Source organism: Pan paniscus, chromosome 5 (assembly GCF_029289425.2).
Source record: "Pan paniscus chromosome 5, NHGRI_mPanPan1-v2.0_pri, whole genome shotgun sequence".
Classification (NCBI taxonomy): domain Eukaryota; kingdom Metazoa; phylum Chordata; class Mammalia; order Primates; family Hominidae; genus Pan; species Pan paniscus.
Window position 1 is genome coordinate 152,543,373 of NC_073254.2, and position 27,445 is coordinate 152,570,817.

The following is a 27,445-nucleotide window of genomic DNA, read 5'->3' on the forward strand; positions in this document are numbered from 1 at the left end:
GTAGTTGCAGCTACTTGGGAGGCTGAGGCAGGAGAATTGCTTGAACCTGGGAGGCAGAGGTTGCAGTGGGCCGAGATTGTGCCACTGCACTCTAGCCTGGGCAACAGAGTGAGACTTCATCTCAAAAAACAAAAACAAAAACAAAAACAAAAGCAAATAAAAACAAAAAACAAAACTTGAAACACACAATTTGCTTGATTCTGCAGTTCTATTTCTAGCAATTAATCCTAGGAAAAGAGCCTGGCAAGTAAGCACACATTACAAGCATATTTGTTGCATAACTCTTAACTATTAATTGGGAAAAACCTACATCAATATGGAATAAATTAAATAAATTGTACTTTATGTATGTAACGGAATGTTACGAAGTCCTTAAAAAGTGCTAAGAGTTCCTGTACAAACTTACATGTGAAGACAATCACAATACTTTTTTTTACTAAAGACAAAACAAAAAAACTCTAATATAGCTTACAAAACAGTATATATAATACAGCCCCTATATATGTAATGTATGTTCTTATATGCATTCTTACAAAGTCTCATCTTATGTATTACAGGCAGTGTGTATGTGGGTGGAGGAGGGAATAATTACTTTGTAAATTATCTCGTTTGTGATAAAATAATATGTTAAAATTGATAAAGCCATTTCACATATCTCAGTTCTGATCTGAGCATTGAAATTAGGGTTATCTGTTTGTTTTCATTCAAGGAGAATATCTTTTGAGTATGTATCTGTGGCATATAGCTTTTTAACATATGAAATGAAATAATAGCTGCATTGGTATATTTCAGAAACTACATTTTAAAGGCATTAATGTATCTTAGGAATTACATCTTAATTTATTAATGTATTATAAGTGTTATTTTGCAGCAGGTCTATCAGATCTTCCAACTCTTTCTTCTAAAAGTTAATTATGTGCTATATTCAGGAGTTACAGAAGCTACCAGGAGTCATTCCCAAATCCATTTCCTCCATGAACATGTGGCTAGTTACACAGTAAGAATTAATTCAAGAATTTTGTTAATATGGTAAAATAAAGGCCAAATAGCTCTAGGAACAGAATAGTGAATAGGTAAGGTTTTCTGTAGAAGGTAGAATATCTTATAGTGTCCCAATTCCCATTAGCACAGCGACTTGAGTTGTATCCTGAGAGTCATCCTGACTAGATGTGGGATCCCATTTGGAGTTTTCTCAGATGTCTCATACTGTGAATGTCTGATTGAAAACCCAGGGCATAGAGTTAGGACTGTGACCCTGTAACAATACTGATTGAAGTGTTAAAATGGCACCTCAGTAGTCATACCTGATTTCAGAAATATCAGAGTACTATGAAAGAGTGTGTTTAGAAGAGTTTTACACAAGGTTTGTAATTACATGGATAGATACAGGGTGATTGGCATAGGAAATGAAAACCAACCAAACAAAAGCAAAGTTGGGCTTTTAAAGTCACTGACTGTCAGGAAAGGACTTAGAGCAAAAGCATGGAGGGCAATATTTTTTAATAGCCCCCATCTTAGACTTGACATTTCTTTAAAAACTTAATGACTTCCTAGCAATAAAAAGAAGGCTAAGCCAGCCCATCAGCACTAGCCACAGGATTCAGAGACCTGTGGCTGAGACATATGCATTGGAAGAGGAAGACTTCACAACGAGGCTGGAAGGAAAACTTGCCTTCTCGGACGTAAAATGCTGCTAAGTGTGCTCCTTAAAGTTAGGGAAAAGCATTCCTCAAGACAGACCACAAAGAGTACCCACCGATAATAATGTGGAGGTCAAGTCCACTGGAACTTGGATGCCATCCTGGGGAAAAGGAGTAAACCCTAAATGTACTGAGATTTATTTATTGTACCCAAAGGAATGCAAGCATATAAGCAAATTTAAGTGAATTGCAGAAAAGTAAATTACATTCATAGCATACCTGAGTGTGTGATACCAAAGATTTGTACCTATCATCAAGTATATTTTTGTCCTCTCTCCTCCCACACACTGACCTTTGCATAAATCCAAACTGCTTGGAAATTGAACGCAGGTGTGATCAGTTTTAATCTTGTGCACGTTTCTCCTTTATTCCATGCTGCTGCCTAAACAATGCCTGTGTTACAACAACACAAGCCTTCTTGTCAATCCTGACAATGCATGACACCTCTTCTCCAAGACTTGACACACACACTCTTCTCTCTTTCTTGGTTAAGTTTTCCGTGTTTTTACCTTCAATTTGTCTCCTCAGCCAACTAGACCCAACTTTAAGTTCACCTCATTGTTATATTTTCTCCATACATTCTTGGAGAAAGTGTGTATTGCTCCATTATTTTGTTATTCCACTGTAGAACATGTCTAGGATGCTGGACTCCCCTCATAAGTTTATTTCATACAGTTGTGGTGAAGGTCATATTTTCTGGTCCCTCCTGCACTGGATGAGCATATCTTAGATGATAAATTCTCTCAAGCATTCAAGTTTTCCTAAGTATTTGGATGCCTTTCTTGACAGCAAAGAAAATTTCTGACCTTTCATCTTCTGTTGGTATTACATTTGGATCCATATTTCAATCATCTGACCAAGCAATCTGTTGGAGCTCTTCCTAGCTCCTTGAACTAAAATATTTAATATAGACTGTCTGCGTAGTGGGTTCATATCAATATATTCAGCTCAATCCAACTTTACATTCTTTCCATATTGGTATTATACGGTTTAGATTCAGTCCCATAGATAGTTTTCAGGTTTCTGCTAGTATATATTGTCAAAATCATCCAACTTTTTTGGTTTGCGTTGTACCTCCTGATGGGTCACACTATGTACCTCTCCTATTTGGGCCGGAGACTGATTGTAAGTCAGTCTAAAAGCAAGAAAAGGTATTAAGAGTAGGTTCTGAAGAAGATCAGCAGTACATTGTAAGGCAACTACCTCAGAAGAGGACATTATAGATTCTTTACCTGAGAGGAGACTGACCTCCTCAGACAGGGCTGAAAAGGCTGCCTCGACTGGCAGAAGAGGCTCGACCCAATTTAGGAGTTCGAGGTTCCCAGTTTTATAAACATCTGTCTATATGTCACCATTCTAATTTTCAGAACCCCTTTCCTTCTAAATCCATTCCAGGATTTTAATAAAAGAGACCCTGGGAGTCTGGAAACTGAGTTTACTTTGTAATTCAACCACCTACAAAATTAGACTTTGGGTTTAATATTCAGAAACATATCCCTGTGGCAATAAGAGATAGGAGATTCTTTCAGTGCATTCATAGAAGCTTTCATGTCCTCCTAGCCTATAAAACTTACCCTTTTCTTTCCCCAAGTTCTCCAGAGCAGTTAAAAGTAACTAACCAACCCATTATACTCCTCATTTTTGTTAATATGTTGTATGACAGCAAACCCATGGTCCCCCAGAGCCTTTTCTGTAAGCATTTGACTATAAGTGTCTACAGACGATAATTTGAGTAAATGTTTTGCCGCTGTATGCCACAGAATACCAGTTCCCTATCTATCACTGGAAACAGAGTCAGTAATACCTTTAAATATGCTTATACCAGATAATCGATTCCAGAAAACCAGAACCTATTCAGAGATTTCCTCTTAACATTCAGTTCCTGTGGAACATTGTTCTTTTATCATTATATAATGTCCCTCTTTATTTATTAAAGTACTATTTGTGTAAATTTTACGTTGTCTGCTATTTATATAACCACACCTGCTTTTTAAATGCTTATTATTATAGTATATCTCTCTCAATTCTTTTTTTTAAACTTTCTGTATTTAAAATGTATCTCCTGTAGGTAGTATATAGTTAGGTATTGCTTTTTTAATGCACTCTGAAAATCTCAGCTTATTAATATATATACTTATTTATATATTTATACTTAGTATATTTATATATAAATATATATTAATAAGTATATATTTATACTTATTAAAATAACATATATTTATATATACATATATAAATATACTTATTAATCTATATTATATTTTATATATAAAATACTACAATTAAATATATATAACATGTATTTCTGATGTAAGTAATGTCATATATTTGGGTTGAATTCTATTTTCTTGCTATCTGTTTTTCATTTGTGCCTTTCGTATTTTAATTCTGTTTCTCCTTTCTTGTCTAATTTGGGCTACTTTTAGTTTCCATTGCTTTTCTTCTATTGGCTTCTTAACTATGGAGAGATACAACGTGGTTATAGATTAGTAGACTCAATACTTAAGATGCCCAATTCTTCAGTGTTATCAGGAAAACGTAGCAATCCTGAATATGCATGCACCTAATTGCAGAGCATCTAACTTTATAAATCATAAATGACAGAACTAAAAGGATAAATGAACAAATTTACCTTAATCAGATATTTTAGCACCTCTCACTCCATAATTCATTTATAGACTCAATTTTATACCAACAAAAATTCCACAGGTTTTTTTGAGCAGAAATTGGCATGGTGATTTTAAAATTTATATGAAATCTCAAAAGAAATGGAATGGACTAAATAATTTTGATAAAGGATAGCAAAGTGGAAGCCTTATATTAATACAACCTGACTTTAAGACTTACTAGAGGCCGGGAGCAGTGGCTGACGCCTGTAATCCCAGCACTTTGGGAGGCTGAGGCGGGTGGATCACGAGGTCAGGAGATCGAGACCAGCCTGGCAAACATGGTGAAACCCCGTCTCTACTAACAATAAAAAAATTAGCTGGGTGTGGTGACACATGCCTATAGTCCCAGCTACTCGGAAAGAATAGCCTTTTAAAGAAATGCTGCTGGAATTGCTGAATATTCGTATACTACTACTATGGCTACTACTAAACCCCAAACCCTTCCTCACAACACATTCAAAATTAATATGAAATTAGATCTAAACATAAGAACTAAAACTGTAAAAATTCTAGAGGGAGCATAGAAGAAAAAGTTGGGATAATCGGGATAGGCAAAGATTTCTTAGAAAATAAACAAAGTCAATAACCATACAAATTAGTTAAATTTTTTGAAAATTAAAACCTTCTACTTTTCAAAAACACTGACAAGGGACTGAAAAGTAGACATTTACAGCATATATTTGGAAATAAGATATATCCAGTCAACTCAATAATAAAAAATAAAATTCAGTGAAAAATGAGCAAACGTTTTTACAGATGGTTCACTAAAATGAATACATTAGCAGCTAATAATAACATGAAAGGATGCTCAACATCATTATTCACCAGTTTAAAAATGTGAGATACTGCTACACCGTGTAGAATGGATACAACAAAAAGAAATGGCAGTACCAAGTGTTGAAGAGGGCTTAGAGCGATTGGAACATTCAGGTTGCTGGTGGGAGCATGAAATGGTGCAATTATTTTAGAAGATAGTTTTTAGCTTCTTACACAGTTAAGCATAAGTTTCCCATAAAATCCATCAATTCTGCATCTAGATATTTACCCAAAAATATAAAAGCATGTGTTTATGCAAATAATTGTATATGAATATGTACAGCACTGCTATAGCAGCCCCAACAGAAACACTGTCCAAACGTCTATCAACAGGATATATTAATAAATCAGGTGTGGTATATTCATGCCATGCAATCCTACTTAGTAATAATAAGAAATGAACAACGAATATACCCAATAACATGAATGAATCTCCCAGATAGAACTGAGTGAAAGAGCTGGTCACAGAGGAGTACATGCTGTGTGGTTCTCTTCATATGTGATTTTGAGAACGGGCAAAAATAATCTATAGTGATAGAAAGGAGATCAGTGCTTGCCCATGGCAGGAGAAAGGAAGTGGGGGTAAGATTGGCTGCAAAGGGCAATTAATGTGTTTAATCGCATCGTCTTACACAGATAAAATTTGACATTGTAGTTTCTACAAAATCCTAATTAGCCTGCTTACCATAATTATAACATAATTGACATAGTTGTCAATTTGAGTTTGATAAATGAATAAAACTGATTCTTATACTTTGATCCACAGCACTCGACAATTACTTTTGTATACAAAGTTTCAGAGACTGTATTGTGTAATTTGTAAACCAGGAAATATTTAACTAAAGACATATGCATAAAATTTATTTTAATATTTCAAAATACAAAGTAATATGGCTTTTAGGATTGTAGTTAGTGATAATTCATATTCGTAAAAAAGATAAGTTTTGTTAGAATTATAATGGATAATAAGATATTCACGAATTTAAAATTATATAGATAAAATGTCCTAGAGATTTATGGTTGTTTTAGTATAATATTACATCAATGTATCACAATAAACTGGGTTTTGAAAATAAATAAATTAATTCAAAAACAAAAACAGTAGAATCCTTGGAATCAAGGATTCCAGTGCATGATTCATTTTCCAGTGGATCTAAGTGTCAGTGTGTTTTACAAATTTGTTTTGACAAAACACTTACCTAGAATTCTTTACTTTAATTACACTTGTATAAATTGATATAGCAAATAAATGAAAAAATGAAGAAAAATGACTGGACAAGTATGAGTTCTACCCGAGATATAAAACTAAGGGATTAAAAAAGGAAGATTTGCTAGAGCTCATTTGGAGGCTGTGATTGAAAAAAAAGTACTTTCATACTGTTTCTCACCCTACTCAAAGTATTCCACAAGCAGTTAATCTATATTTCTAAGAAATACTTGTCAAACACAAATGGATTATGGAATGAATCAACCTGAGCACTGACTCAGCTATCCACTAACTTGAAGAATTACTTAGACCATAACTTAGATAAATTGATTGCATATAATCAATGCCCACTGCTCTTCATTTACAGTTGAACACTTTGACCCTGCTTTGTGTTTGGTTGCTTTTAGCCTCTAATCCAAAGAGACAAGAGTACAAAACATTTGTCTCCCCTTTCTCTTATTAACAAACTTCTGAGTTTGGGTACTGCAACAACAGGGCCTCATTATCACATCTTTCTCCCACTTTAGTCATAATGAAGAATGTTTCACACTCTGGGTCACTGGGGAGATGGTTTACTTAGTGGACTTTTATTTTAGAAATGTCTTTAAGGAGTTCACAACCTGCAAACTAAAGAGCAAGTGTAGAAGTGAGACTGAAAACTTTAGCTGATGCAAGACACTCAAAAGTTTGCCTCCAAATTCTTCCCTGGGTGTTAGAATCATAAAACTCTGGGAAAGAGGACTTCTGCTTACTCTGGATCTTATCTGATCCAAATCCATTTATGATGATGGTTTTAGGAGCAAGATTGAAAGAGTTGTATATGTGCAATAATTTTAGAGGCCTTGAAAACACCTTCCAATTGACATCCCATGTCAGCACTGGACTAGGGCTCTTTATTCACTAATCCAGAACATTAAAGTATAAATTAAAACAGAATCCTCTAGTACGTTTAAATGGTACAATAAAAAAATTGAATATCTAAAATTCTATAAATATTAAAGTAGAATTTTTGTTTTCTCATGTTTTTAGGGACCGCTTTGTCTCATCTGCCTGTCATTGTGCTTACTGTAGATGCTATTGTCTTTCATCTGTGTAGTACTAATCACAATTTGAAATTGTAAATCTGTCTTTCTATTTCATTAAGTTTTGTTTTCCTCTTAAGATTATAAGCTTCATGAGTATAGTGGTCATAACAGTTTTGTTCATTACTTTAATACACAGCTACTGGAATTCAATAAATATGTGTTGAATAGATGAATTAATAAATGAATATCAGAATGATGAAGGGATATAAAGTTATTTTTCTATTTGAAATCGAGGCATCACTTGACACTTTTTTATTGCCTAAGACAATTGTCTTAATGGAGGAAGGGGGTTGATTTTGTCCCTTGAGGAATTTGGCAATGTCTGGAGACATTTTTGGTATCTCAACTAGAAGGATTTTACTGACATCTCGTAGCAGGGATGCTGCTAAAAGCCATGTGATTAACAGAATAATTTATCATATCAAAGAGTTATCTGAATTCAAAAGTCCATTGTGCTCAAGTTGAGAAAGCCCCGCACGGGGTTTTGTCTATATAAGAAATTGACACCATTTCACAAAATCAGACATTCAGAAAATATTAAGAAGAATCTGAAAATTACTTGGTTAAGAGTGTTAATTTTATTGAGTAGGAATCAGATAGCGAGATTGATTAATAATAATACTTATCACTCTTTATAACTTGAAAAGCAAGTTCACAAATGTCTCTAAAGTCACAGCCCTGTACTGGAAAGAGAGTTGAACCCTTCTTCAGGAAGACAATAATATAATAATAACAATATTTTCTTCACTCTGCAGTGTCTTTACATTCCAGGGTTGGGAACATTACTGAGGATTCTCTTCCCATTTTCCAGTTTCCTGTTCATTATTCTTATTTTTTTGACTACTTTTAGCATCGGGAGCACAAAGGCCAGTCACCAGGAATTGCAAACAAATGTGTAGTCAGAGAGAGAGGGCTCACTGCCCATTTGTCATGTGGATGCAGACACATTGCAGATGTGTTCCCAGTAACAATGTCTTGAGAAGAGGACTGGTCTTTCCACCAGCATCTCAGAAATGCCGGTGTGTCTAAACAGCATGTCGTTCTTTAATGCTTTCATGCAATATATTTTATCAATCTCAAGCTCCCCTCACTATGCATTATAATAATTTCTGCTTTTTGGTAACCAATGCAAATGGAAAATTGATTCTTAACAGAAGAGAAAGTGCCAAGTATTGATGCTTACTATTTACACCCTATTGCATCTTTGTAACAAAAACCCGGGTAGCTAAGTTATGATTGGGAACAAGGGAATGGTTCAAGTCTATGCACTAAGGAAAAACAAATCTTTGGCCTAAAACAATAATGATAATAGAATTTAATATAGAGTAGAGACCTGTTTTGTAGAATAACTTTCCTAGTAATCACTGTTGAAAATAATCATACTAGTTCACACCTCGCACTACAGGGATTCCATCGAGGGATTTTCCCATTGAAGGCATTTATTTAGCTAAAAGGACTTCATCTTTAAGGCAGTAATGCAGGACAGATAGCAGAGATAAAGGTAACAGGAAGTGATCTTTCAGCTCCATAATTACATTCCATATCAGCGACTGTTGCACAGAGAAACTCAAAAGGTAAAAATAAAATATGAAAGGATATTTATAACCAAAAGGAATTTTATCAAATTAAGAGCATGAGACATTTATCAGTTGAAACAATCTCCAATAATCTTGTGCAATATAATTTTTGTCAAATTTTATTTTGTCATAAACATTTGTGATTTATAATAAAAATGGAAACTTGAAAAATTATATTAGAGATAATATCTGATCATTTCCCCTGGCATCCTGGTGAATATGTGTTTTTTTTTCCGCAGGAGCACTGAAAATCAGGAACAATCCTGTATTTTTTGTGATAATCAACAAGGACAAAACTTCTCCATATGTAAATAACAGCGTTATGAGCAGCAACTCATCCCTGCTGGTGGCTGTGCAGCTGTGCTACGCGAACGTGAATGGGTCCTGTGTGGAAACCCTCTACTCGCCTGGATCCCGGGTGATTCTGTACATAGTGTTTGGCTTTGGGGCTGTGTTGGCTGTGTTTGGAAACCTCCTGGTGATGATTTCAATCCTCCATTTCAAGCAGCTGCACTCTCCGACCAATTTGCTCGTTGCCTCTCTGGCCTGCGCTGATTTCTTAGTGGGTGTGACTGTGATGCCCTTCAGCATGGTCAGGACCGTGGAGAGCTGCTGGTATTTTGGGAGAAGTTTTTGTACTTTCCACACCTGCTGTGATGTGGCATTTTGTTACTCTTCTCTCTTTCACTTGTGCTTCATCTCCATCGACAGGTACATTGCGGTTACTGACCCCCTGGTCTATCCTACCAAGTTCACCGTATCTGTGTCAGGAATTTGCATCAGCGTGTCCTGGATCCTGCCCCTCATGTACAGCGGTGCTGTGTTCTACACAGGTGTCTATGACGATGGGCTGGAGGAATTATCTGATGCCCTAAACTGTATAGGAGGTTGTCAGACCGTTGTAAATCAAAGCTGGGTGTTGATAGATTTTCTATCCTTCTTTATACCTACCTTTATTATGATAATTCTGTATGGTAACATATTTCTTGTGGCTAGACGACAGGCGAAAAAGATGGAAAATACTGGTAGCAAGACAGAATCATCCTCAGAGAGTTACAAAGCCAGAGTGGCCAGGAGAGAGAGAAAAGCAGCTAAAACCCTGGGGGTCACAGTGGTAGCATTTATGATTTCATGGTTACCATATAGCATTGATTCATTAATTGATGCCTTTATGGGCTTTATAACCCCTGCCTATATTTATGAGATTTGCTGTTGGTGTGCTTATTATAACTCAGCCATGAATCCTTTGATTTATGCTTTATTTTACCCATGATTTAGGAAAGCAATAAAAGTTATTGTAACTGGTCAGGTTTTAAAGAACAGTTCAGCAACCATGAATTTGTTTTCTGAACATATATAAGCAGTTGGATAGACGAAGTTCAGGATACCTTTAAAATTACCAAGCGAAATGAGTTTTTAAAAATCAAGTAAGACTATGAATGAATAGCAAATAAATTGCTCTTCTAATGAAAAACAAATCAATGTTTTTCAGTCTTGTTAAGATGTGCACTTTCCTGTCCCTTCTGCAAAAGTATTTACTTGGCTAACAAATGTTAAATTCCTATTTGTTAACTGCTTTAGAGCTCAGCATATCCCACTCCCTGCAGACACTTTTCGTCTTTTAATCCATTGACTCTTCCCTCTGCTCTGGTATTTTTCCTAAAAATATTTCTGTTTTTTTTTATTTATTTATTCCCTTTCTTCTTTTCTTTACAAAGCTTTCTACTCTTTCCCAGCCTGCCAAAAATTTCATTTGTGAATAGCCTTTATCAAATTATTGGTTTCTTTTGCTTTGGTTATTTTACCACAGGAGTCCTTTTAGGTATTAATTTAATTTATTCAATCTTGGGAGAGATCTCTGGGTGTATGGGGCAATTTGCAAATGAAGACATCATCTTGACCAGGCTGTTGTAATTGTCAAACCAGTTACTGTCATTCTTGTAATTATTTCCTCCCCCAAAGTGGGAAGCAGAAACCACTGTACTTCCCAGAATGATGTTAGGATGATTATTTGGCTGCTGTTCTTGCTATTGCACAAAACTGTTTAAAGAGTTGATATGAATAGAGCCCTATGTTACATTATTCAGTTCATACACATTGAACATTACTTGTTCCTTTAGGGAGGATATCTTTCAAGTGCAGTCTCTAGCTTTCTTTTCTTTTTTTTTTTTCTATAGTAAAACTTAATTACAGCAAGGAATTTGCAAGATTTAGAAGCCATGTGGAATATACATCAATGAGAAGCATTCAGGTATTCATCCATGTTTTTTCCATTTACCAAACATGAAACCTGTGCCTATATTGTATTGAAATCAGTGCTAGATGCCTTAGACACAGGCATAACATCCCATTTTTGTCTTTAATAAGCTGTGACTCTGGCAAGAAGCAATGTTGGTCACTGAAAATTTTAAAAAGGGCGAACACTAGCTCAATCAGGTAATTAAGGTTCAATATCAGTAGTAGTAAGGCATGTGGCTATTATGGCTTTTACCTCTATGTCCTTTCTTCCCCAAATCCATAACCCCCATGTAGTCATGAGAAAAATGTCAGACAAAACTTTATCGAGGAATATTCTGCATAATATTTGATCAGTATTTCTCAAAACTGTCAGTCATCTAAAATAAAGTATGAGAAACGGTCATGATCTACAGGAAACTAAGAAGACATGACAACTAAACGTAGTATGGCATCCTAAATGGAAAGCTAGAAAGAAAAGGGACATTAGGGGAAGTGAGGAAATCCGAATAATGAATGGAAATTTTATTGCTATATTGATAACAATATTGGATCATTAATTATCACAAATGTACTATACGAGTTTAAGATGTTAATGAGAAACTACTTGCAAGGTATATAGGAATTCTCATTACTATCTTTGTAATTTTTCAGTAATTCTACAACTATTCTGAAATTAAAAGTTTATTCAAAAAATATAGAGTACACAATTCCTGCTTGATAAAGTTTCTGGCCTGTCTATGTGAAGACAGCAAAGCACTTATCCTTACAGTCATTCTTCAATTATTCATTCTGAATATATCTTTGAAGACTGAGTGTGTACTAGACTCTTGGTTCAGTGTGATCAGGAATAGAAAACCAGGAACTTAGAATATTTTGTGGCAAAACCCAAAATACCAGTAATTAAGACTTGGAATGCATGGGAGTTTAAGCTATAAAAGGATGGGTTTAAGGAACACAGGAGAAAGGAGAATTCAGACCTGGATGGAAAATGAAGGAGATGTATTAAAGAAGTGGCATTTAAGTAGGGCCTTAAATTTTAAGAAGGATTTTTGTAGGAGGGAAAGGATGGGAAGGGATTTTCAGGCGTGAGCAAAGAAACTGAGAAAGTGCAAAGTGTTCAGGGAATATGAAAATAAAACAACTAGGCTGGGCGTGGTGGGTCACGCCTGTAATCCCAGCACTTTGGGAGGCCAAGGTGGGTGGATCACAAGGTCAAAAGATCGAGAACAGCCTGGCTAACAGGGTGAAACCCCGTCTCTACTAAAAATACAAAAACTATCTGGGCGTGGTGGCACGTGCCTGTAGTCCCAGCTTCTCGGGAGGCTGAGGCAGGAGAATCTCTTGAACCTGGGAGGTGGAGGTTGCAGTGAGCCGAGATCATGCCACTGTACTCCAGCCTGGGTGACAGAGTGAAACTCTATCAAAAAAAAAAAAAAAAGAAAGAAAGAAAGAAAATAAAACAACTAAACAACCACCAAGAAGCAAGAAGTAGTCACGCTTTTAAACCCTCCCAAGGTTGGCATCCAAACCCTGCACCTCTACTTCTCCTGGGCATCCTCCATTGTGGTTTGGAGACATTCTCCCCTCTCTGCTCAAGTTTCAACTCCCATAATTTTCATTGTTTTCTAAGAAACATTTCTCAAATGAGGCTTTACAAAACAGTCATCACATAAAATGCTCCAAGGAAAAAGATTTCTGATTCAACAATGTTTTGGAACTGTTGCATACTGTTTTCTGTTCTTGGAGAACACTGTATATTGGCATATTAAAGACTCTGAGAAGTCCTGTTTTAGCAAAAACCTGTCCAATTTTGTTTAAATGTGCATTCTAAACATTTATTAAACCATGGGGACTCTTTTGATATGAGGAGCTCAATAACAGAGCTATTGTCCAAGGAAAATATTTAAGGAACACCATCTCTATCGTTGATTTGGTTCTTACCAAATGTATTATTAACCTTGTATTGGTCTTTTGGTCTTTTACATACAATATACTTCATTCAATTTATATTTCTAAAAGGTAGAGGTGGTTTTCCAACCCATAGTATAATAATGAGTAAACACTCATAACATGGTTTTTTTTTTGTCAACTATGATGTATAAGATAAATTGTACAGTATGTAAAATGGGATAAATTATGTGACTTTGAAGGAGGGACTGGATGCTGCAGACTGAAAAATCTCAGAAGGTTCCATGGAGAACTTAGAATATAATACCAGCTAAGCAGTGGAGGGTTGGTTTAAATAGAAAAAAAAAATAGTAGAAAAGGAATTTCTAGGCAGAATAAAAATCTCATGAAAGGTATAAATTTAGTGGTGCATCAAATGCAATTAAGCATACAAAAAAGGATAGCCAATAAGATCAGTCGGCCTAAAGCACACCATTTGGGTAAGAGAGTCACAATCAATCTATCCATCAATCAACATACTATTTTAAGCCCTATATCTGCACTGTCCAGTATGGTAGCCATGAGCAACATGTGGTTATTGAGGACTTGAAATGTGGCTAGTCTGAGCTGAGATATTCTATAGGTAGAATTTATATATCAGATTTCAAAGACAAACAAAAGAATGTAAGATGTCTCTTTTTAAAATATTGATTACATGTTGAAATTATCAATTTTAGGTTGTATTGGGTTAAATTAAAATATATTATTTAGATTAATTTCTCTTTTCTCTTTTTACTTTTTAAAATGTGGCTACTAGAAAAATGTAAAATTATGTATGTAGCTTAAATTATATTTCTATTGGACAGCACTACTCTAGAGAAAACAAAAATGAGCCATAGGACAATTCTAGCCCTCCAGGACTTAAAAATCAAGATGGGGAGACAATGCATAAACATAAACAATGAAGTAAATATATATGAACTATGGTAAAAGTTAAATAATATTTATTTAGCAATTGATGTTTAAAAACAGAGGTACAAAACTCATATTAATCTTATATTCTGGTCATTTTATAAATGAGGAAATTGGGACTCAGAGAGAAACAAATTAACTTGCATGAAATTATACAGCTAGTAGGCTAGGTGCAGTTGCTCAAGCCTGTAATCCCAGCATTTTGGGAAGCTGAGGTGGGAGGATCACTTGAGTTCAGGTGTTTGATACCAGCCTGGGCAACATAGTGAGACCTTGTCTGTACTAAAAATGAAAAAGTTAGCCAGGCGTGGTGGTGAATGCCTGTAGTCCCAGCTACTCAGGAGGCTCAGGTGGGAGGATCACTTGAACCCAGGAGTTTGAGGCTGCAGTGAGCAGTGATTGCATCTAGAAACAAAGTGAGATTCTGTCTCAAAAAAAAAAAAGTTATACAGTTAGCAAAAAATCTTTGCGATACTTTGAACCCAAATTATTTAAATTCTAAGCTCAATTTTTTTTCTCAACATGGAAATGAGAGTTTAGGACAAGCAATAAGGGATATTACAAAGAAGTACAGTTAAATAAATGCTATCCACAAGAAGATATTTAGCATTTAGAGTTTCTCTCATAAGTCAGTGGTTCTTGATAATTTTTAGATCATAGTTACATTGAAATATGCTGAAATCTATGTATTCTCTCTCAAGAAAAATGCACACAATCACATACACACAATATTTAGTGTACTATTCTGGGGGTTCCATACCTTTGGGGCCAATTATAGGTCATGGATACACTGTTCCTAAGTTGGGCATAGACTAGAATTGGCTGAAGTGAAAACGACCTCAACTAAATCTGTGGCTTAACACAACAAAGGTTTATGTCCTGCTCATGTGAAGTCCACTATGAGTCTGAGGAGATATCAGGGCAATTGTCCTCAACATAGTGCAGGCTGCTTTGATTTTATGGCTCCATCTTTTCAACAAGAGACTTCTATACTTCAGCCTGAAAGAACACATGAACACTTAAATCTATTAGCCAGAACCAAGCAGACAGTCCACCTAATGGCTTGAAAAAAGCAGGACGATAAGCACAATGTTTGCTGCACACAAAGGCCTCTTCCAAACACTGTTTTACTGAATGGGACATCACACTGTGTGAATGATGTATCTCTCAGGGTTTGAATTTGGCAGAAAATGTTTTAAACTCATTAGTGTTTATTTTAATCAATATTAAGTCTAAGTGAGATAGTTGCTGGCTTTGGCTGGCTGACTCAAGTATGTTAGTCAAAGATGCTGTACAGATTTTCCTGATGCTTGTCTAATGGTTCCAAAGTGACTACAGGAGTTCCAGCCAAATCACACATGTTCCTGGAAATAGGGAGGAGGAAGGCCTAGGAAGAGGGGCTCTCTGAAGCCCTACTTGACAACTTCAGTTTCCTCAAGGGAGAGAAGATTCTGATGCTATGGAGGAAATTAACCCATTGGTTGTTAGGTGAGAAATAAGCATTTCTGCCACATGAAGTAATCTGGAAAATGAAATCCAACAAGTGAAAATAAAACTTCTTACCAAATTCTCTCACAAGTATTTGCTGTATAAATCCATAAGAAAGTGAACTGAGAAAAAGAGAATGGAAAAAATAACAGGTTGTCTCAAAGACCTCTATACCATCTTTTTCTTAAACTTCTCCTTTTGTATTATTTAGTATTAATTTTTCAGCCAATGAACATACTATATATGTGTTACATAGTAAATGCCCTGTTGACAATGCGGAAGTGATGAGAATGAATGAGACTCAATCGCTTTAGTAGAGTTTTCAATATTTCCCAAAAGGTAGTGGTTACAAGCAGAGCCAGACAGCCAGTCCTATTATGGGACAAAGATATCTTGCTAGAGATCACACAGTGGGTCAGCACCAGGGACAGAGTCCCCAGAATTTGCAATAGCCTGGTTGTTATTGTCTTGGAGCAATCAGTAGAAACATGTAAAGGCATATTTTTTAATTTTACATTTCAAGGTACATGTGCAGGATGTGCAGGTTTGTTACATAGGTAAACATGTGCCGTAGTGGTTTGTTGCACCTATCAACCCATCACCTAGGTATTAAGCCTGGCATGCATTAGCTATTTTCCCTAAGGCTCTCTGCCCCCAACTTACCCTCTTTCAACAGGCCCCAGTGTGTGATGCTCCCCTCCCTGTGTCCACGATTTCTTATTGTTCAGCTCCTACTGAAGAATCAATATCATGGAAATGGCCATATTGCCCAAAGCAATTTATAGATTCAATGCTATTCCCATTAAACTACTGTTGACATTCTTCACAGAATTAGAAAAAATGATTTTAAAATTCATATGGAACTAAAAAAAAGCTCGTATAGCCAGGCCAATCCTAAGCAAAAAGAACAAAACAAAAGAGGCATCAAGCGACCCAACTTCAAACTATACTACAGGGCTACAGTAACCAAAACAGCATGGTACTGGTACAAAACCGGTACATAGACCAATGGAACAGAATAGAGAACTCAGAAATAAAACCATACATCTACAATCATCTGGTCTTCAACAAACTTGACAAAAAAACAAGCTATTGGGAAAGTATTCCCCATTTAATAAATGGTGCTGGAAGAACTGGCTAGCCATATGCAAAAAAATTGAAACTGGGCCCCTTCCTTACATCCTATACAAGAATTAACTCAAGACAGATTAAAGACTTAAATGCAAGAACAATTAATATTTCACTAGTAGGGCTGCCCTCTACCAGATGGCTAATGGAGTCACAATGCAGAGCTATGAGATGGAGGGCAGGGGATGCTATGGCTAATTTTAACCACAGCAGCAAACACAGAAAAACCCACTAGGTCCTATAGACCCCTGACCAGCCCCAGCATCAGATCTTGGTCTCTGTGGGCTACGGTGAATTCATAATTCAAAACCCAAAGCCTAATTTCTGTTGTGTTTGGAATAAAATTCTAACTCTGTGATTCTGATCTATGAGGCTTTGCATAGTCTTAGCCCTGCACAACTCTCTACCCACTACCTATTCTGTTCTCCCCTTACTTGTTATGCTCCAGATATATTTGTCCAATCCCAGCCCCTTGGCTACCCCCCACAGGATGCCTCAGGAGCTGTGCACTGGCTATCCCATCTATTGTACTAGGTCGCTCAGGAGATTCGCACAGGGTTTTTCATCTGCTGGATCACTCAGTCCTCAGATCTTCACAGAGCTGGTTCCTTACACAGGTCTCATCTTTAACATCACTCCCTCAGAAAAATCAAGATCTCGGCTAATGTTGTTATCTATTTTTTATTCTTTTACTCACCTTGTTTTTATATCATTTCCTTAATTGTACATATCAGAATGTGTTACAATCTTATTCATCTGTTTATTTTCTTGTGTTTTAACTGTCTGTCTCCTAATGACATGTAAGCTGTAGGAGGTCAGATACTTGCTGAAGTATCACTATGAGTAAATCAGACAGTTTGTACTGGTGTTTTATTTCTTTGCTCCCTTGTTGTTGTTTTACTTTGGTCAGTTGAGTAAATAAATGAGTGAATAAATAAAATAGAAGTAGATTCCCCAGCATTGGGAGGATACATTAAATGTATTCTTTTTTTTTATAAAGTTCTGGGGTACATGTGCTGGATGTGCAGTTTTCTTACATAGGTAAATGTGTGCCATGGTGGTTTGCTGCACCTATCAACTCATTACCTAGTTATTAAGCCTGGAAAAATGCATTCTTTTTATAAGCTTTTTTGGGGTGGGGTAGGGTCTTGCTGTGACCTAGGCTGGGGTACAGTGGCATGATCATAGCTCAATGCAGTCTCAAACTCCTGGGCTCAGGTGACACTCCCACGTAGCTGGGGCTACAGGTGTGTGCTGCCACGCCTGGCTAATTTTTTAAAAAATTTATTTTTGTAGAAAAGGGATCTCGTTTTGTTGCCCAGGTTGGTCTCAAACACGACTTCAAGTAATACTCCCATTTTGGCCTCCTGAAGTGCTGGGACTACAGATTTGAGCCACTGTGCCCAGCCTTAGATGCATTTTTAAAAGAATAAAATAGCTAGGTCGGCCTTATCTGAAGACTCGTTGAATGTGCCACTAAATCTCTTAACATCTAGTGTTCAGCAAGCCTTTTCATTCTTAGAACTTAATCAATAAAACTCAATCATAGAAAACTATTTCAAAAGACTCACTCTCTGAAATAAAAAAAAATCTTCCTAAAGAGTTTATTGGGGCTGGGCGTGGTGGCTCACACCTGTAAAATCCCAGCACTTTGGGAGGCTAAGGCAGATGGATCACTTGAGGCCAGGAGTTAGAGATCAGCCTGGCCAATAATAGTTAAACCCCATCTCTACTAAAAATACAAAAAAATTAGCCTGGCATGGTGGTGCACACCTGTAATCCTAGCTACTTGGGAAGCTGAGGCACAAGAGTCCTTTGAACCCTGAAGGCTGAGGTTGCGGTGAGCTGCAATCACGCCACTGCACTCCAGCCTGGGTCACAAAGCAAGACTGTCTCAAAAAAAAAAAAAGTTTATTGGAAAATATTTGAGACCTGAGATCTGAACCATTCATGAGTTTCATGTTACTATTAAACATACCTTTGCTTGCTAGTCATTTTCAGAGAAACCTCTAAGCTATTTTCCAGCTTGCACTCTTTCTGAAGCCTACACATTTCAAGCAACATGGCCCAGAGCAGTGTTGGTAAGAGGCAGACTGGGATTTGGAGCCAGCTCTGTTAACTATAAAGGTCCTACTTTCACCTACTGTGTAATCCTCCTTCAAAGCAAGATTGAGGTGACGGAAATTGTTCTGGCCAAACATTAGGTTTCTGGGTTTTAGGTCCTGTCTCTGCCAATCAAGGTTTGTGGGACTTCAGACAAGTCAGTTTATCTTATTGGACCTTAATGTGAAATAATGTAACTCCAATCCATGGCCACTAAAGTTCCTTCCAGTCCTAGAAATTCTAATACAAGCACATGTGAGTAACATAGCAGGGCTTTCTCTGTGTACCCACAGTGGAGTTTGGTGTGCTAAGGCTAGCTCTCAGAAGCCGATTTTGATGATAACCCAAGTTACTTGAGAGATGGTCAAGCCAACACTGGGACTGGAATTCACAGATTTGATCATGCGGTTAGATGGAAACCATCAAAAACAACAAAAAGAGAAAAGATTACCCCAAGCACTGTGAGGGGCAGCAGTATTGGAAAATGAGCTCCCAGCAGGCAAGGAATTCACCTGAAAGCATGAATGAAAGACAGGTCTGGAATGTACCAAATGACTAGGATCAGGAGTGTCTGTAAGTGTCAGAATGTAGCAGAGAGTGGCATTGTACAGAGTTCTACCCCGAGACTTTCATACACAAACTTTCAAATGCCATGCTACATTTACCATCAAAGACCATCAGTTAGGAAGCAGATGATCTAAGTTTGCCTGACTGAGTTGCCACATATTGCAGGAGAGTCACCTGGAGTACAAAGTGGAGCAGTTTGAAAACTTGGGGAGAGAAAAAGAGTAGTGACGACTGTGGTGGAACTCAGTGTCAGAGGCCAGGGTAACCAGCACCACGGTAGCAGCAGAACATGAACTACCTGGGACTCACAGAAAAAAGTAGTGCTGAGACCTGGGGAGTTTTTTTTCTCCTAATGTCTTTTTCCTGAAATAAAAGAACACACAGAAATAGGGCTTGGATTGAGTTGTGGAAGCAACAGGTCAATGAAATAAATTCTCCTTTCCCATCGCTTAACTACATGAGGACTTGAGTCAAACCCATCTAAGCTACTGATTGTTCCTCAGGATGGTTGGTGTTATCTAGAAAGCTGCCCTTAACACACCCAAGCACTGAAATGTCTCCCTGCTTGAAGTTGTGCTTTCTTTAGTGTCATTTAGTAGCTGTGCTGTTCTTTCAGGCTAAAGCCACATTTTTTCAAGCTAGAATTGAATTAGCGTGTGTAACTGGAAGTCAAGAGAATTCAGTCAATTTTTAAGTCAGGAGCATGTGGGAATGTGTGGCTTTGATAGTACAGCACTCAAAGTAATTGATAGTGAAGATATAAGGTCTTGGATTAAATAGAAGGGAAGAACACCCTAGGGGCCTGTGGTAGGCAGCACCATCCCCCCTCCCCCAAACATGCCCATATCCTAATTCCCAGAACCTGTTAATATGTTACCTTGCTTGGTCAAAGCACCTTTGTTGGTGTAATTTAATTAAAGATTTTGAGATGTTAAGATTACCCTGGATTATCAATATGGACTCTATATAATACAAGAGTTCTTATGAGGGAAAGAGGGAGGCAAGAGGGCCTGGGTCAGATGAGATGCAATAATGGAAACAGAGGTCAGAGTGTTGCAGCCACAAGCCAAGGAACGCAGGCAGCCCCTAGAAGCCAGAAAAGATGTGGAACAGAGTCTCCTCTGGAGCCTCTGGAAGGAACACAGCCCTGCTGACATCTTAATTTTAGCCCTATAAAGCCCAGTTCAGATTTCTGACCTCCAGAACTATATAATAATTTTTTTTGTTGTTTTAAACCACTATATTTGTGGTGATTTGTTACTGCAGCAATGGGAAACTAGCACAGCACCTTTGCTACAATTCATCTTTTAGCAAGGACGGTGTTCAGGTCTGTCCCATTTCCATCCCTGCCATGCTGACATACATGGAATCCTTAATTCAGTCTATCACTATGACCCTCTCCTGGAAATCAGAAAATGAATATCAGCCTCACAAATTATCACAAACCCGCAGAAAAATAAATATAGAGAAATACAATCAATGAACTGTATTTCAAAGCAGCATGCTTTGAGTGGAAGGACTAGAACATATAAAACATTGACAGCAGTTTTCTCTAGAAAGTGGGAGTTAGGAAAAAATTCTTTTCTTCTCTGTGCTTTTGGGCATTTCCTAAATTACGTACATATGCAATGAGTTATAATGTTTATAAACCAAAGAACTTATTTTAAAAAGAAAATTTAAAAAAATATCATCTGTATTTTCTTAAATATATTAAATTATTCAACTCTGTCAACCTTAACCATGTCCAGCAAGACTCAACCCAGCTAAGTCCTTTAAATTTTGCTCCTGGAAAAGAGGAAGAGTGGTGTTCCAGAAATCACACAGACACTTCAAGAGAGCACAGACGGTTTAAGTCTCAGCTCTTTTCCTTGCTGACTGTATGAATTTCGAACAACCATCTTAACCTACCTGAACTTAGCCCCTTTGCAGATTTTTTGAATAAGCACTCAAGTTTAGTAAAGGCGGTTTTAAGTAGCTATTAGTTTGTATACCGCTCTTTTGGTTTAACTTCAAAGTATATTTTTCTACCTTTTATACCCATTGGGAAGCGACCTATCTTTAAAACCCAGTCCAAATTCCACTTCTTTTTAAATTAAGTCTTTGTGATTGTGACAATTTATGGAACACTTACTGTGTGCCAAGTACTTCAACAGTTGGTTTATTCACATGATTATCTCACCTCATTTTCACAACACAATGAGGTAGGTGTTACTATCTTCATTTTTCAGATGAGAAACCTGAGGCTAAGGAGAGGCAACTCACCCAAGACACAGGAAATGGAAAGGGTTAAATCTGAAATTGTCCAGGCCTGTCTGACTCCTTAGCTCTTGCTTTTGAATACTGGCCCCTCTAGAAATAAGCCACAACTCCCTCCTGTGATCACTGTAGCTCTTTCTTCTACCTTTGTTGAGAACTGATTTTACACTGCTTTGTTTGCTCTTACTTATAGTTATTTCTATTCCTTTGGACTGAAAGCTTTTTGGGTGCAGTGTTGACATTTCTGGAATTTTGGATTCAACAGATTTTAGCATCACATTCTGCACATAGCAGGTTTTCAATAAACATAGAGAGGCTGACAAAAATCACATTTGAAGTATCTGAAGTAATATTGCACTTCTTCAAACCTAAGCCCCGGGAGAAGTAATTCAAGGCCATGCACTCCGGACCTCCAGCCACATATGCAAGGCTTTCAGAGCTCCTGGGCTTTCTGTTCAGGACCCAGGTCCACAGTGGATGTCCAAGCCCTCTCGAGGAGGGAAGAATTGAATAGGCAGGCAGGAAAATTGCCTGCCCTGTGAATTGAAACTATTCCAGGATCACTGGTATTGCCCCTTACAATACACTTAGGTGAGGTCAAGGTGTGGAAATTGAGAAAGGTCACTCTTCACACTGGCAGGTACTTTCAATGTTAGCAGGACAGAAACAGAATAGGCAGAGGCAGCATGGGACAGACACAGGGATTTTGCCTATAATTAGTCAACTTTCCAGCCCAACAAACAGACTTTCAGTGGTTTATGACAATAAACATTTATTTTTGCTTACATTCCATCAGGGCTGCAGGATGGCTACAGCTCTGCTCCAGCTGCGGGTTAATTGTGGGTCTGCTCTTCTCATCTTCTTACTCTAGGACCCAGGCTAAAGGAGCAGCTCTGACTGAGACAATCTGTTCTCAGGGCAGAACGAAGAAGTGCAAAAGTTGGACTGAGCCATGCAATTATATTTAAAGCTTCTGTTTGAATATAACAAGTGCCACATCAGTCTGTGTTGATTGATCGAGGCAAGTCACATAACCAAGCCCAAAATCAGTGGGTCTGAGACATTTGCTCCTTCCAAGAAAGTAAAGAGTGAGGGAAACTACAGTGGGAAAAGAGCATGAAATAGAGGTGGAAAGTGTAGAAAACAAACCTCTTAGTGGCAACATACGATAGGTGCCCAGGGCCAGCTCTGAGGATGGTGAATCCCTTCTCTTTGGTGGTCAGAGGTTTCCTCTACATTTCCAACGTTACAGCCATCAGAGTTCCAGAGACAAGATATGCAACCTATAAAGCTCTGCATAGGAGAAGGGGCCTCATTCTCTCTCTCACTTTGTAGGCTGCTGTTAGTGTGACCTCTTGATTCTCGATGCTCTCTACAGAACTAACTTTATAAAACAGAGTGAATCAGAAGCGATACAGAGGGGAACTTGCTAGGGAAATTGCCTTCCTCAGAACCTTTGTCCATCTATATGGCATATAGGTCATATATTTCTACGCATACACACAACATTTACTCATACACATACACAGCTATTTCTACTCATACACACATACACTCAAGTGTATTACATACTTACACACGCTGCCAGCTGGGATGAGTTATAATGTGGTTTGACTAAGTTGTAGGAAAACAATATAATTAAGTTGAGAGGTCTTTGTAGAAAAATATAATGATCAGGTTTATATAAAACAAGAAAGACCTATCATGAAATTTACAACCATGCTGATACATTTAATGAAGCAGGATTTTTTTTTAAATACCAAAAAATTCTAAGCAAGCACAAAAGCACCAAGAAATGATTGTGCTTGTCAAGTAATCTTCCAGTTGAATGCTCTTGATAAAGATGATTTTTTATGAGGCTTCAGCCTTTCAGCAGTTAATGGTGAAGTGTGACTGTCACCGCCTTCTGTTCACATATGATCACAAAGCTTTCATGCTCAGAAGAATGTCCCAGTGTTCACATTTAAAGGAAATTCTTAAATCAGGAGGTCCCTAAACTTACATAGGAAAAAATTTTATCTTTATATTTACTAACCTCCATCTGAAATTTTATCACCTCCTTCCATTTTAAATATAGGCAAAACCACAGTGGTATTAGCACTACCTCTCCTGTTTGTCACCAATAGAAATTAATAGTTTCATATCTCAATATAGTTGTTGCAGATATTATAAAATTTCATTTATGCTCATCACGACTCTGAAATTACAGTAGTTTTATTGTACCTGTCAGCAGATCTTGTTATCTGATGCTTTCAAAAAGAAGCACATGTATGATTATATTACAAATTTGACTATTTCTAAGATAGTTACATAATTATATTTTAACAATTGTTTTTCTTTATAATTCCATGTTTTTTAAAAAAACTTTATTCCCTCAAAAGTTTTCATCATGAGTAGGGGTCTGTGGTCTTTACTAGAGTGTCAAAAACGTCCATGGCACAAAAAATCGATAACACTTGCCTTACATGTGGTTAACTCTCACTCAACTAGGGAGAATGAGTAAGGGTTATTATCACCACAGACATTCTACTAAGATCTCAAGAGAATGTCATTGAGTATATGCTTTCATTTGTCCAAGGGCCTAACCCAATTTTCTGGGTGCAACAGATTTGCTTCTTACATTCTGTTCTCCTACCGAAGAGGATGAAAGAGCTGGGCTTCAAATCCTGGGGTCGGGTGCTTCCCCTCTCCAACTATCAGCTCACGCTTCCGTTTGTGGTGTCCACTGAAGGTGCGATTCTTTTTCTCATTCTCCCCTGGTTCTTTGGTGATGCAAACATTGTATCATGACACGCATGTCCTTGTGTTTCTGTGATTCACTGGAAACTGGAGTCTCCTATCTGCTTTTCAGTGTTAGTCCTATTCACAGATTTATTAGCTGTCCAGATTTCCCTAATATTTCAGAGAAATAGTAGACAGGTTAACAGCTTTCAAGTAAGAAGATAGATTAAGAATTTTCAAGTAAGGATGCCAAGGTAGATTACCAGATCTTTGCGTGCCTCATCTGTGTGCCCTGTAAGGGTAATAATATCCACCTCACAGGTTTATAGGCATTAAGTGAGATGCAGAACATCATAGGTTCTCAGTAACTGTTAGTTGCTTCCCTTCTCTTCATTGAGGGCCTATCTGGCTAAGGCAGCCTTCTCCACCTAACAGGAAACAATAATATGTGCAAGAAGCAGAATCATTTCTTGCTTCTGTTGAAGTGACTAGTTCAGAGCTCCACCTTGTGAAGCAGCTGGATCTTTTACTTCCAATATGGAGACTGCTATGCCCAGTTGATTGGGAATGGGGTGGCTTATTTCTAGAAAGGCAAGAGAAAAATATGCTTTTTAAAGTAATGACTCACTTATAGGTTGCAAATTATATTTATTGTTATACAAAAGGCATAGTATTTCTAGCTTCTTAATAACTCAAAACTATATATACTAGGATAAGTTTTAGTTTATAATTCATCTGTAATTTAATTATTTAATAATGCCTAAGAGTTAACAAAAAATAAACTATAATTAATTCCAAAGAAAAATGAAGCACTAAAGAATACGTGGAAAAATATTTTTACAACAATTATTTTTAAATAAGGAGGAAAGTTTGGGGTTAATAGCACTTCTCTCTCTCTCCATATATCTATATATAAATAAACAGAATAAACCCATTTTAGCTAACTTCATTGACAAAATAAGATATTTACTCCTTCAATTATTATTATTATTATTACCATTATTATTATTATTATCACTTTGAGACAGTTTCACTCTTTTTGCCCAGGCTGGAGTGCAATGGCACAATCTTGGCTCACCACAACCTCTGCCTCCCGGGTTCAAGCGGTTCTCCTGCCTCAGCCTCCCGAGTAGCTGGGATTACAGGCATGTGCCACCACGCCCAGCGAATTTTGTATTTTTAGTAGAGACAGGGTTTCTCCATGTTGATCAGGCTGGTCTTGAACTCCTGACCTCAGGTGATCCGTCCGCCTTGGCCTCCCAAAGTGCTGGGATTAAAGGCGTGAGCCACCGCGCCCGGCCACTCCTTTAGTGATTATTATTGACATGTGAATGATTGTTTTAAGTATTTGTTTAACGTCTACTTATCTGACTATTGACATATGAATTGCTCTTGAAACACATTCCCTCCTTCATTGTCTAAGTTTACCTATTGAGATTGATACACCTGTATCTGCATCTATAGCTACAGCTATCTGTGCATCTGTAGTGGAGAGGCTTTGAGGCTTTGAACTAATTTATAAAGAAGTTTTTCAAGTAAGCAATTATTAATTTGAAAAAATCTCAATAATAAATATAAAGGAATGGTGATTAGAGGCTTTAGGAAAATATTCAGGAGAAGACAGGCAGGCTGTACATAAAGGTGCTAGTGCCCTTACTAGTAATTGCTGCTGAGAAACATTTGGTTCAATTCCGAGCAAGCACGTGGCATGGGGACTTGTTTTTATAAAAAGCAAAAACAAAAACAAAAACATGTACTGGTGTTCCTGGAAAGATAGCCAGTCTAACTTGTGTGAGAAAAATTTAAAGAAAGAAATAATAAAACGGAAAGATGTGGATAATTATCACTTAACAAAATATTCCAACTATGTTCAGGTTTAAATTATTCAAAAAGATAAGAAAAAACATTCCTTCAAGAATATGATGCTTTTACTCAGTGATTATCACAATGGACAAACCTGGCTGACAAATCTGCTTAGTGCTTGGGTTTTTAGGAGACGAGGTTTCTAAAATGAACATTTTGAGGAAGAGACATTCTAAACAATTGATTATGATTATGAAATATGAAGCGAAATTATGATTCAAACTAGGTTTCCTGAAGTTAGATTATGCCATATTTTCACTTAAGAACACAGTAGAAAGGAAATATTACAAACACCTTATTTTAGATGAGGAAACTCCCATCTGTGGTGGGAGGAGGGAGGATTCAAAGATTGCTGAAATCTCTCTTGGCTGCTCTGTGTGGCAGAACCAGTGTGAGATCTCAGAAAGCGAGACCTCAGGGCTCTGTTCCTTCTGTTGTTGCATCCTAGTTGTTTCAAGGAAGCAATGAATGAGGAACCAAATATGTGCACAGTGTTCTGGCTTATCCAGTGGATATTAAGATGATTTCTTGCTCTCCTTTTCCTCCAACGTACTATAAAAAATAACACTTTTACACTGTTGGTGGGACTGTAAACTAGTTCAACCATTGTGGAAGTCAGTGTGGCGATTCCTCAGGGATCTAGAACTAGAAATACCATTTGACCCAGCCATCCCATTACTGGGTATATACCCAAAGGAATATAAATCATGCTGCTACAAAGACACATGCACACGTATGTTTATTGCAGCACTATTCACAAGAGCAAAGACTTGGAACCAACCCAAATGTCCAACAATGACAGACTGGATTAAGAAAATGTGGCACATATACACCATGGAATACTATGCAGCCATAAAAAAGGATGAGATCATGTCCTTTGTAGGGACATGGATGAAGCTGGAAACCATCATTCTCAGCAAACTATCGCAAGGACAAAAAAACCAAACACTGCATGTTCTTACTCATAGGTGGGTATTGAACAATGAGAACACTTGGACACAGGAAGGGGAACATCACACACCGCAGCCTGTTGTGGGGTGGGGGGAGGGGGGAGGGATAGCATTAGGAGATATACCTAATGTAAATGACGTTAATGGGTGCAGTGCACCAACATGGCACATGCATACGTATGTAACAAACCTGCACGTTGTGCACATGTACCCTAGAA

General features: G+C 37.3%; 1 protein-coding gene across 1 annotated transcript; it reads left to right on the plus strand.

Annotated features, from left to right (window-relative positions):
• The first annotated feature begins 9,376 nt into the window (after positions 1-9,376).
• Positions 9,377-11,581, plus strand: TAAR6 (trace amine-associated receptor 6). Its single transcript, XM_003827739.6, has one exon. It carries the CDS (start codon positions 9,377-9,379, stop codon positions 10,325-10,327), a length of 951 nt encoding a protein of 316 aa, XP_003827787.6. The 3' UTR covers positions 10,328-11,581.
• The last annotated feature ends 15,864 nt before the right edge of the window (positions 11,582-27,445 follow it).

Bases quoted from the DNA above. Each gene is read 5' to 3' on its own strand.
- TAAR6 (XM_003827739.6), top strand. From the start codon at position 9,377: ATGAGCAGCAACTCATCCCTGCTGGTGGCTGTGCAGCTGTGCTACGCG.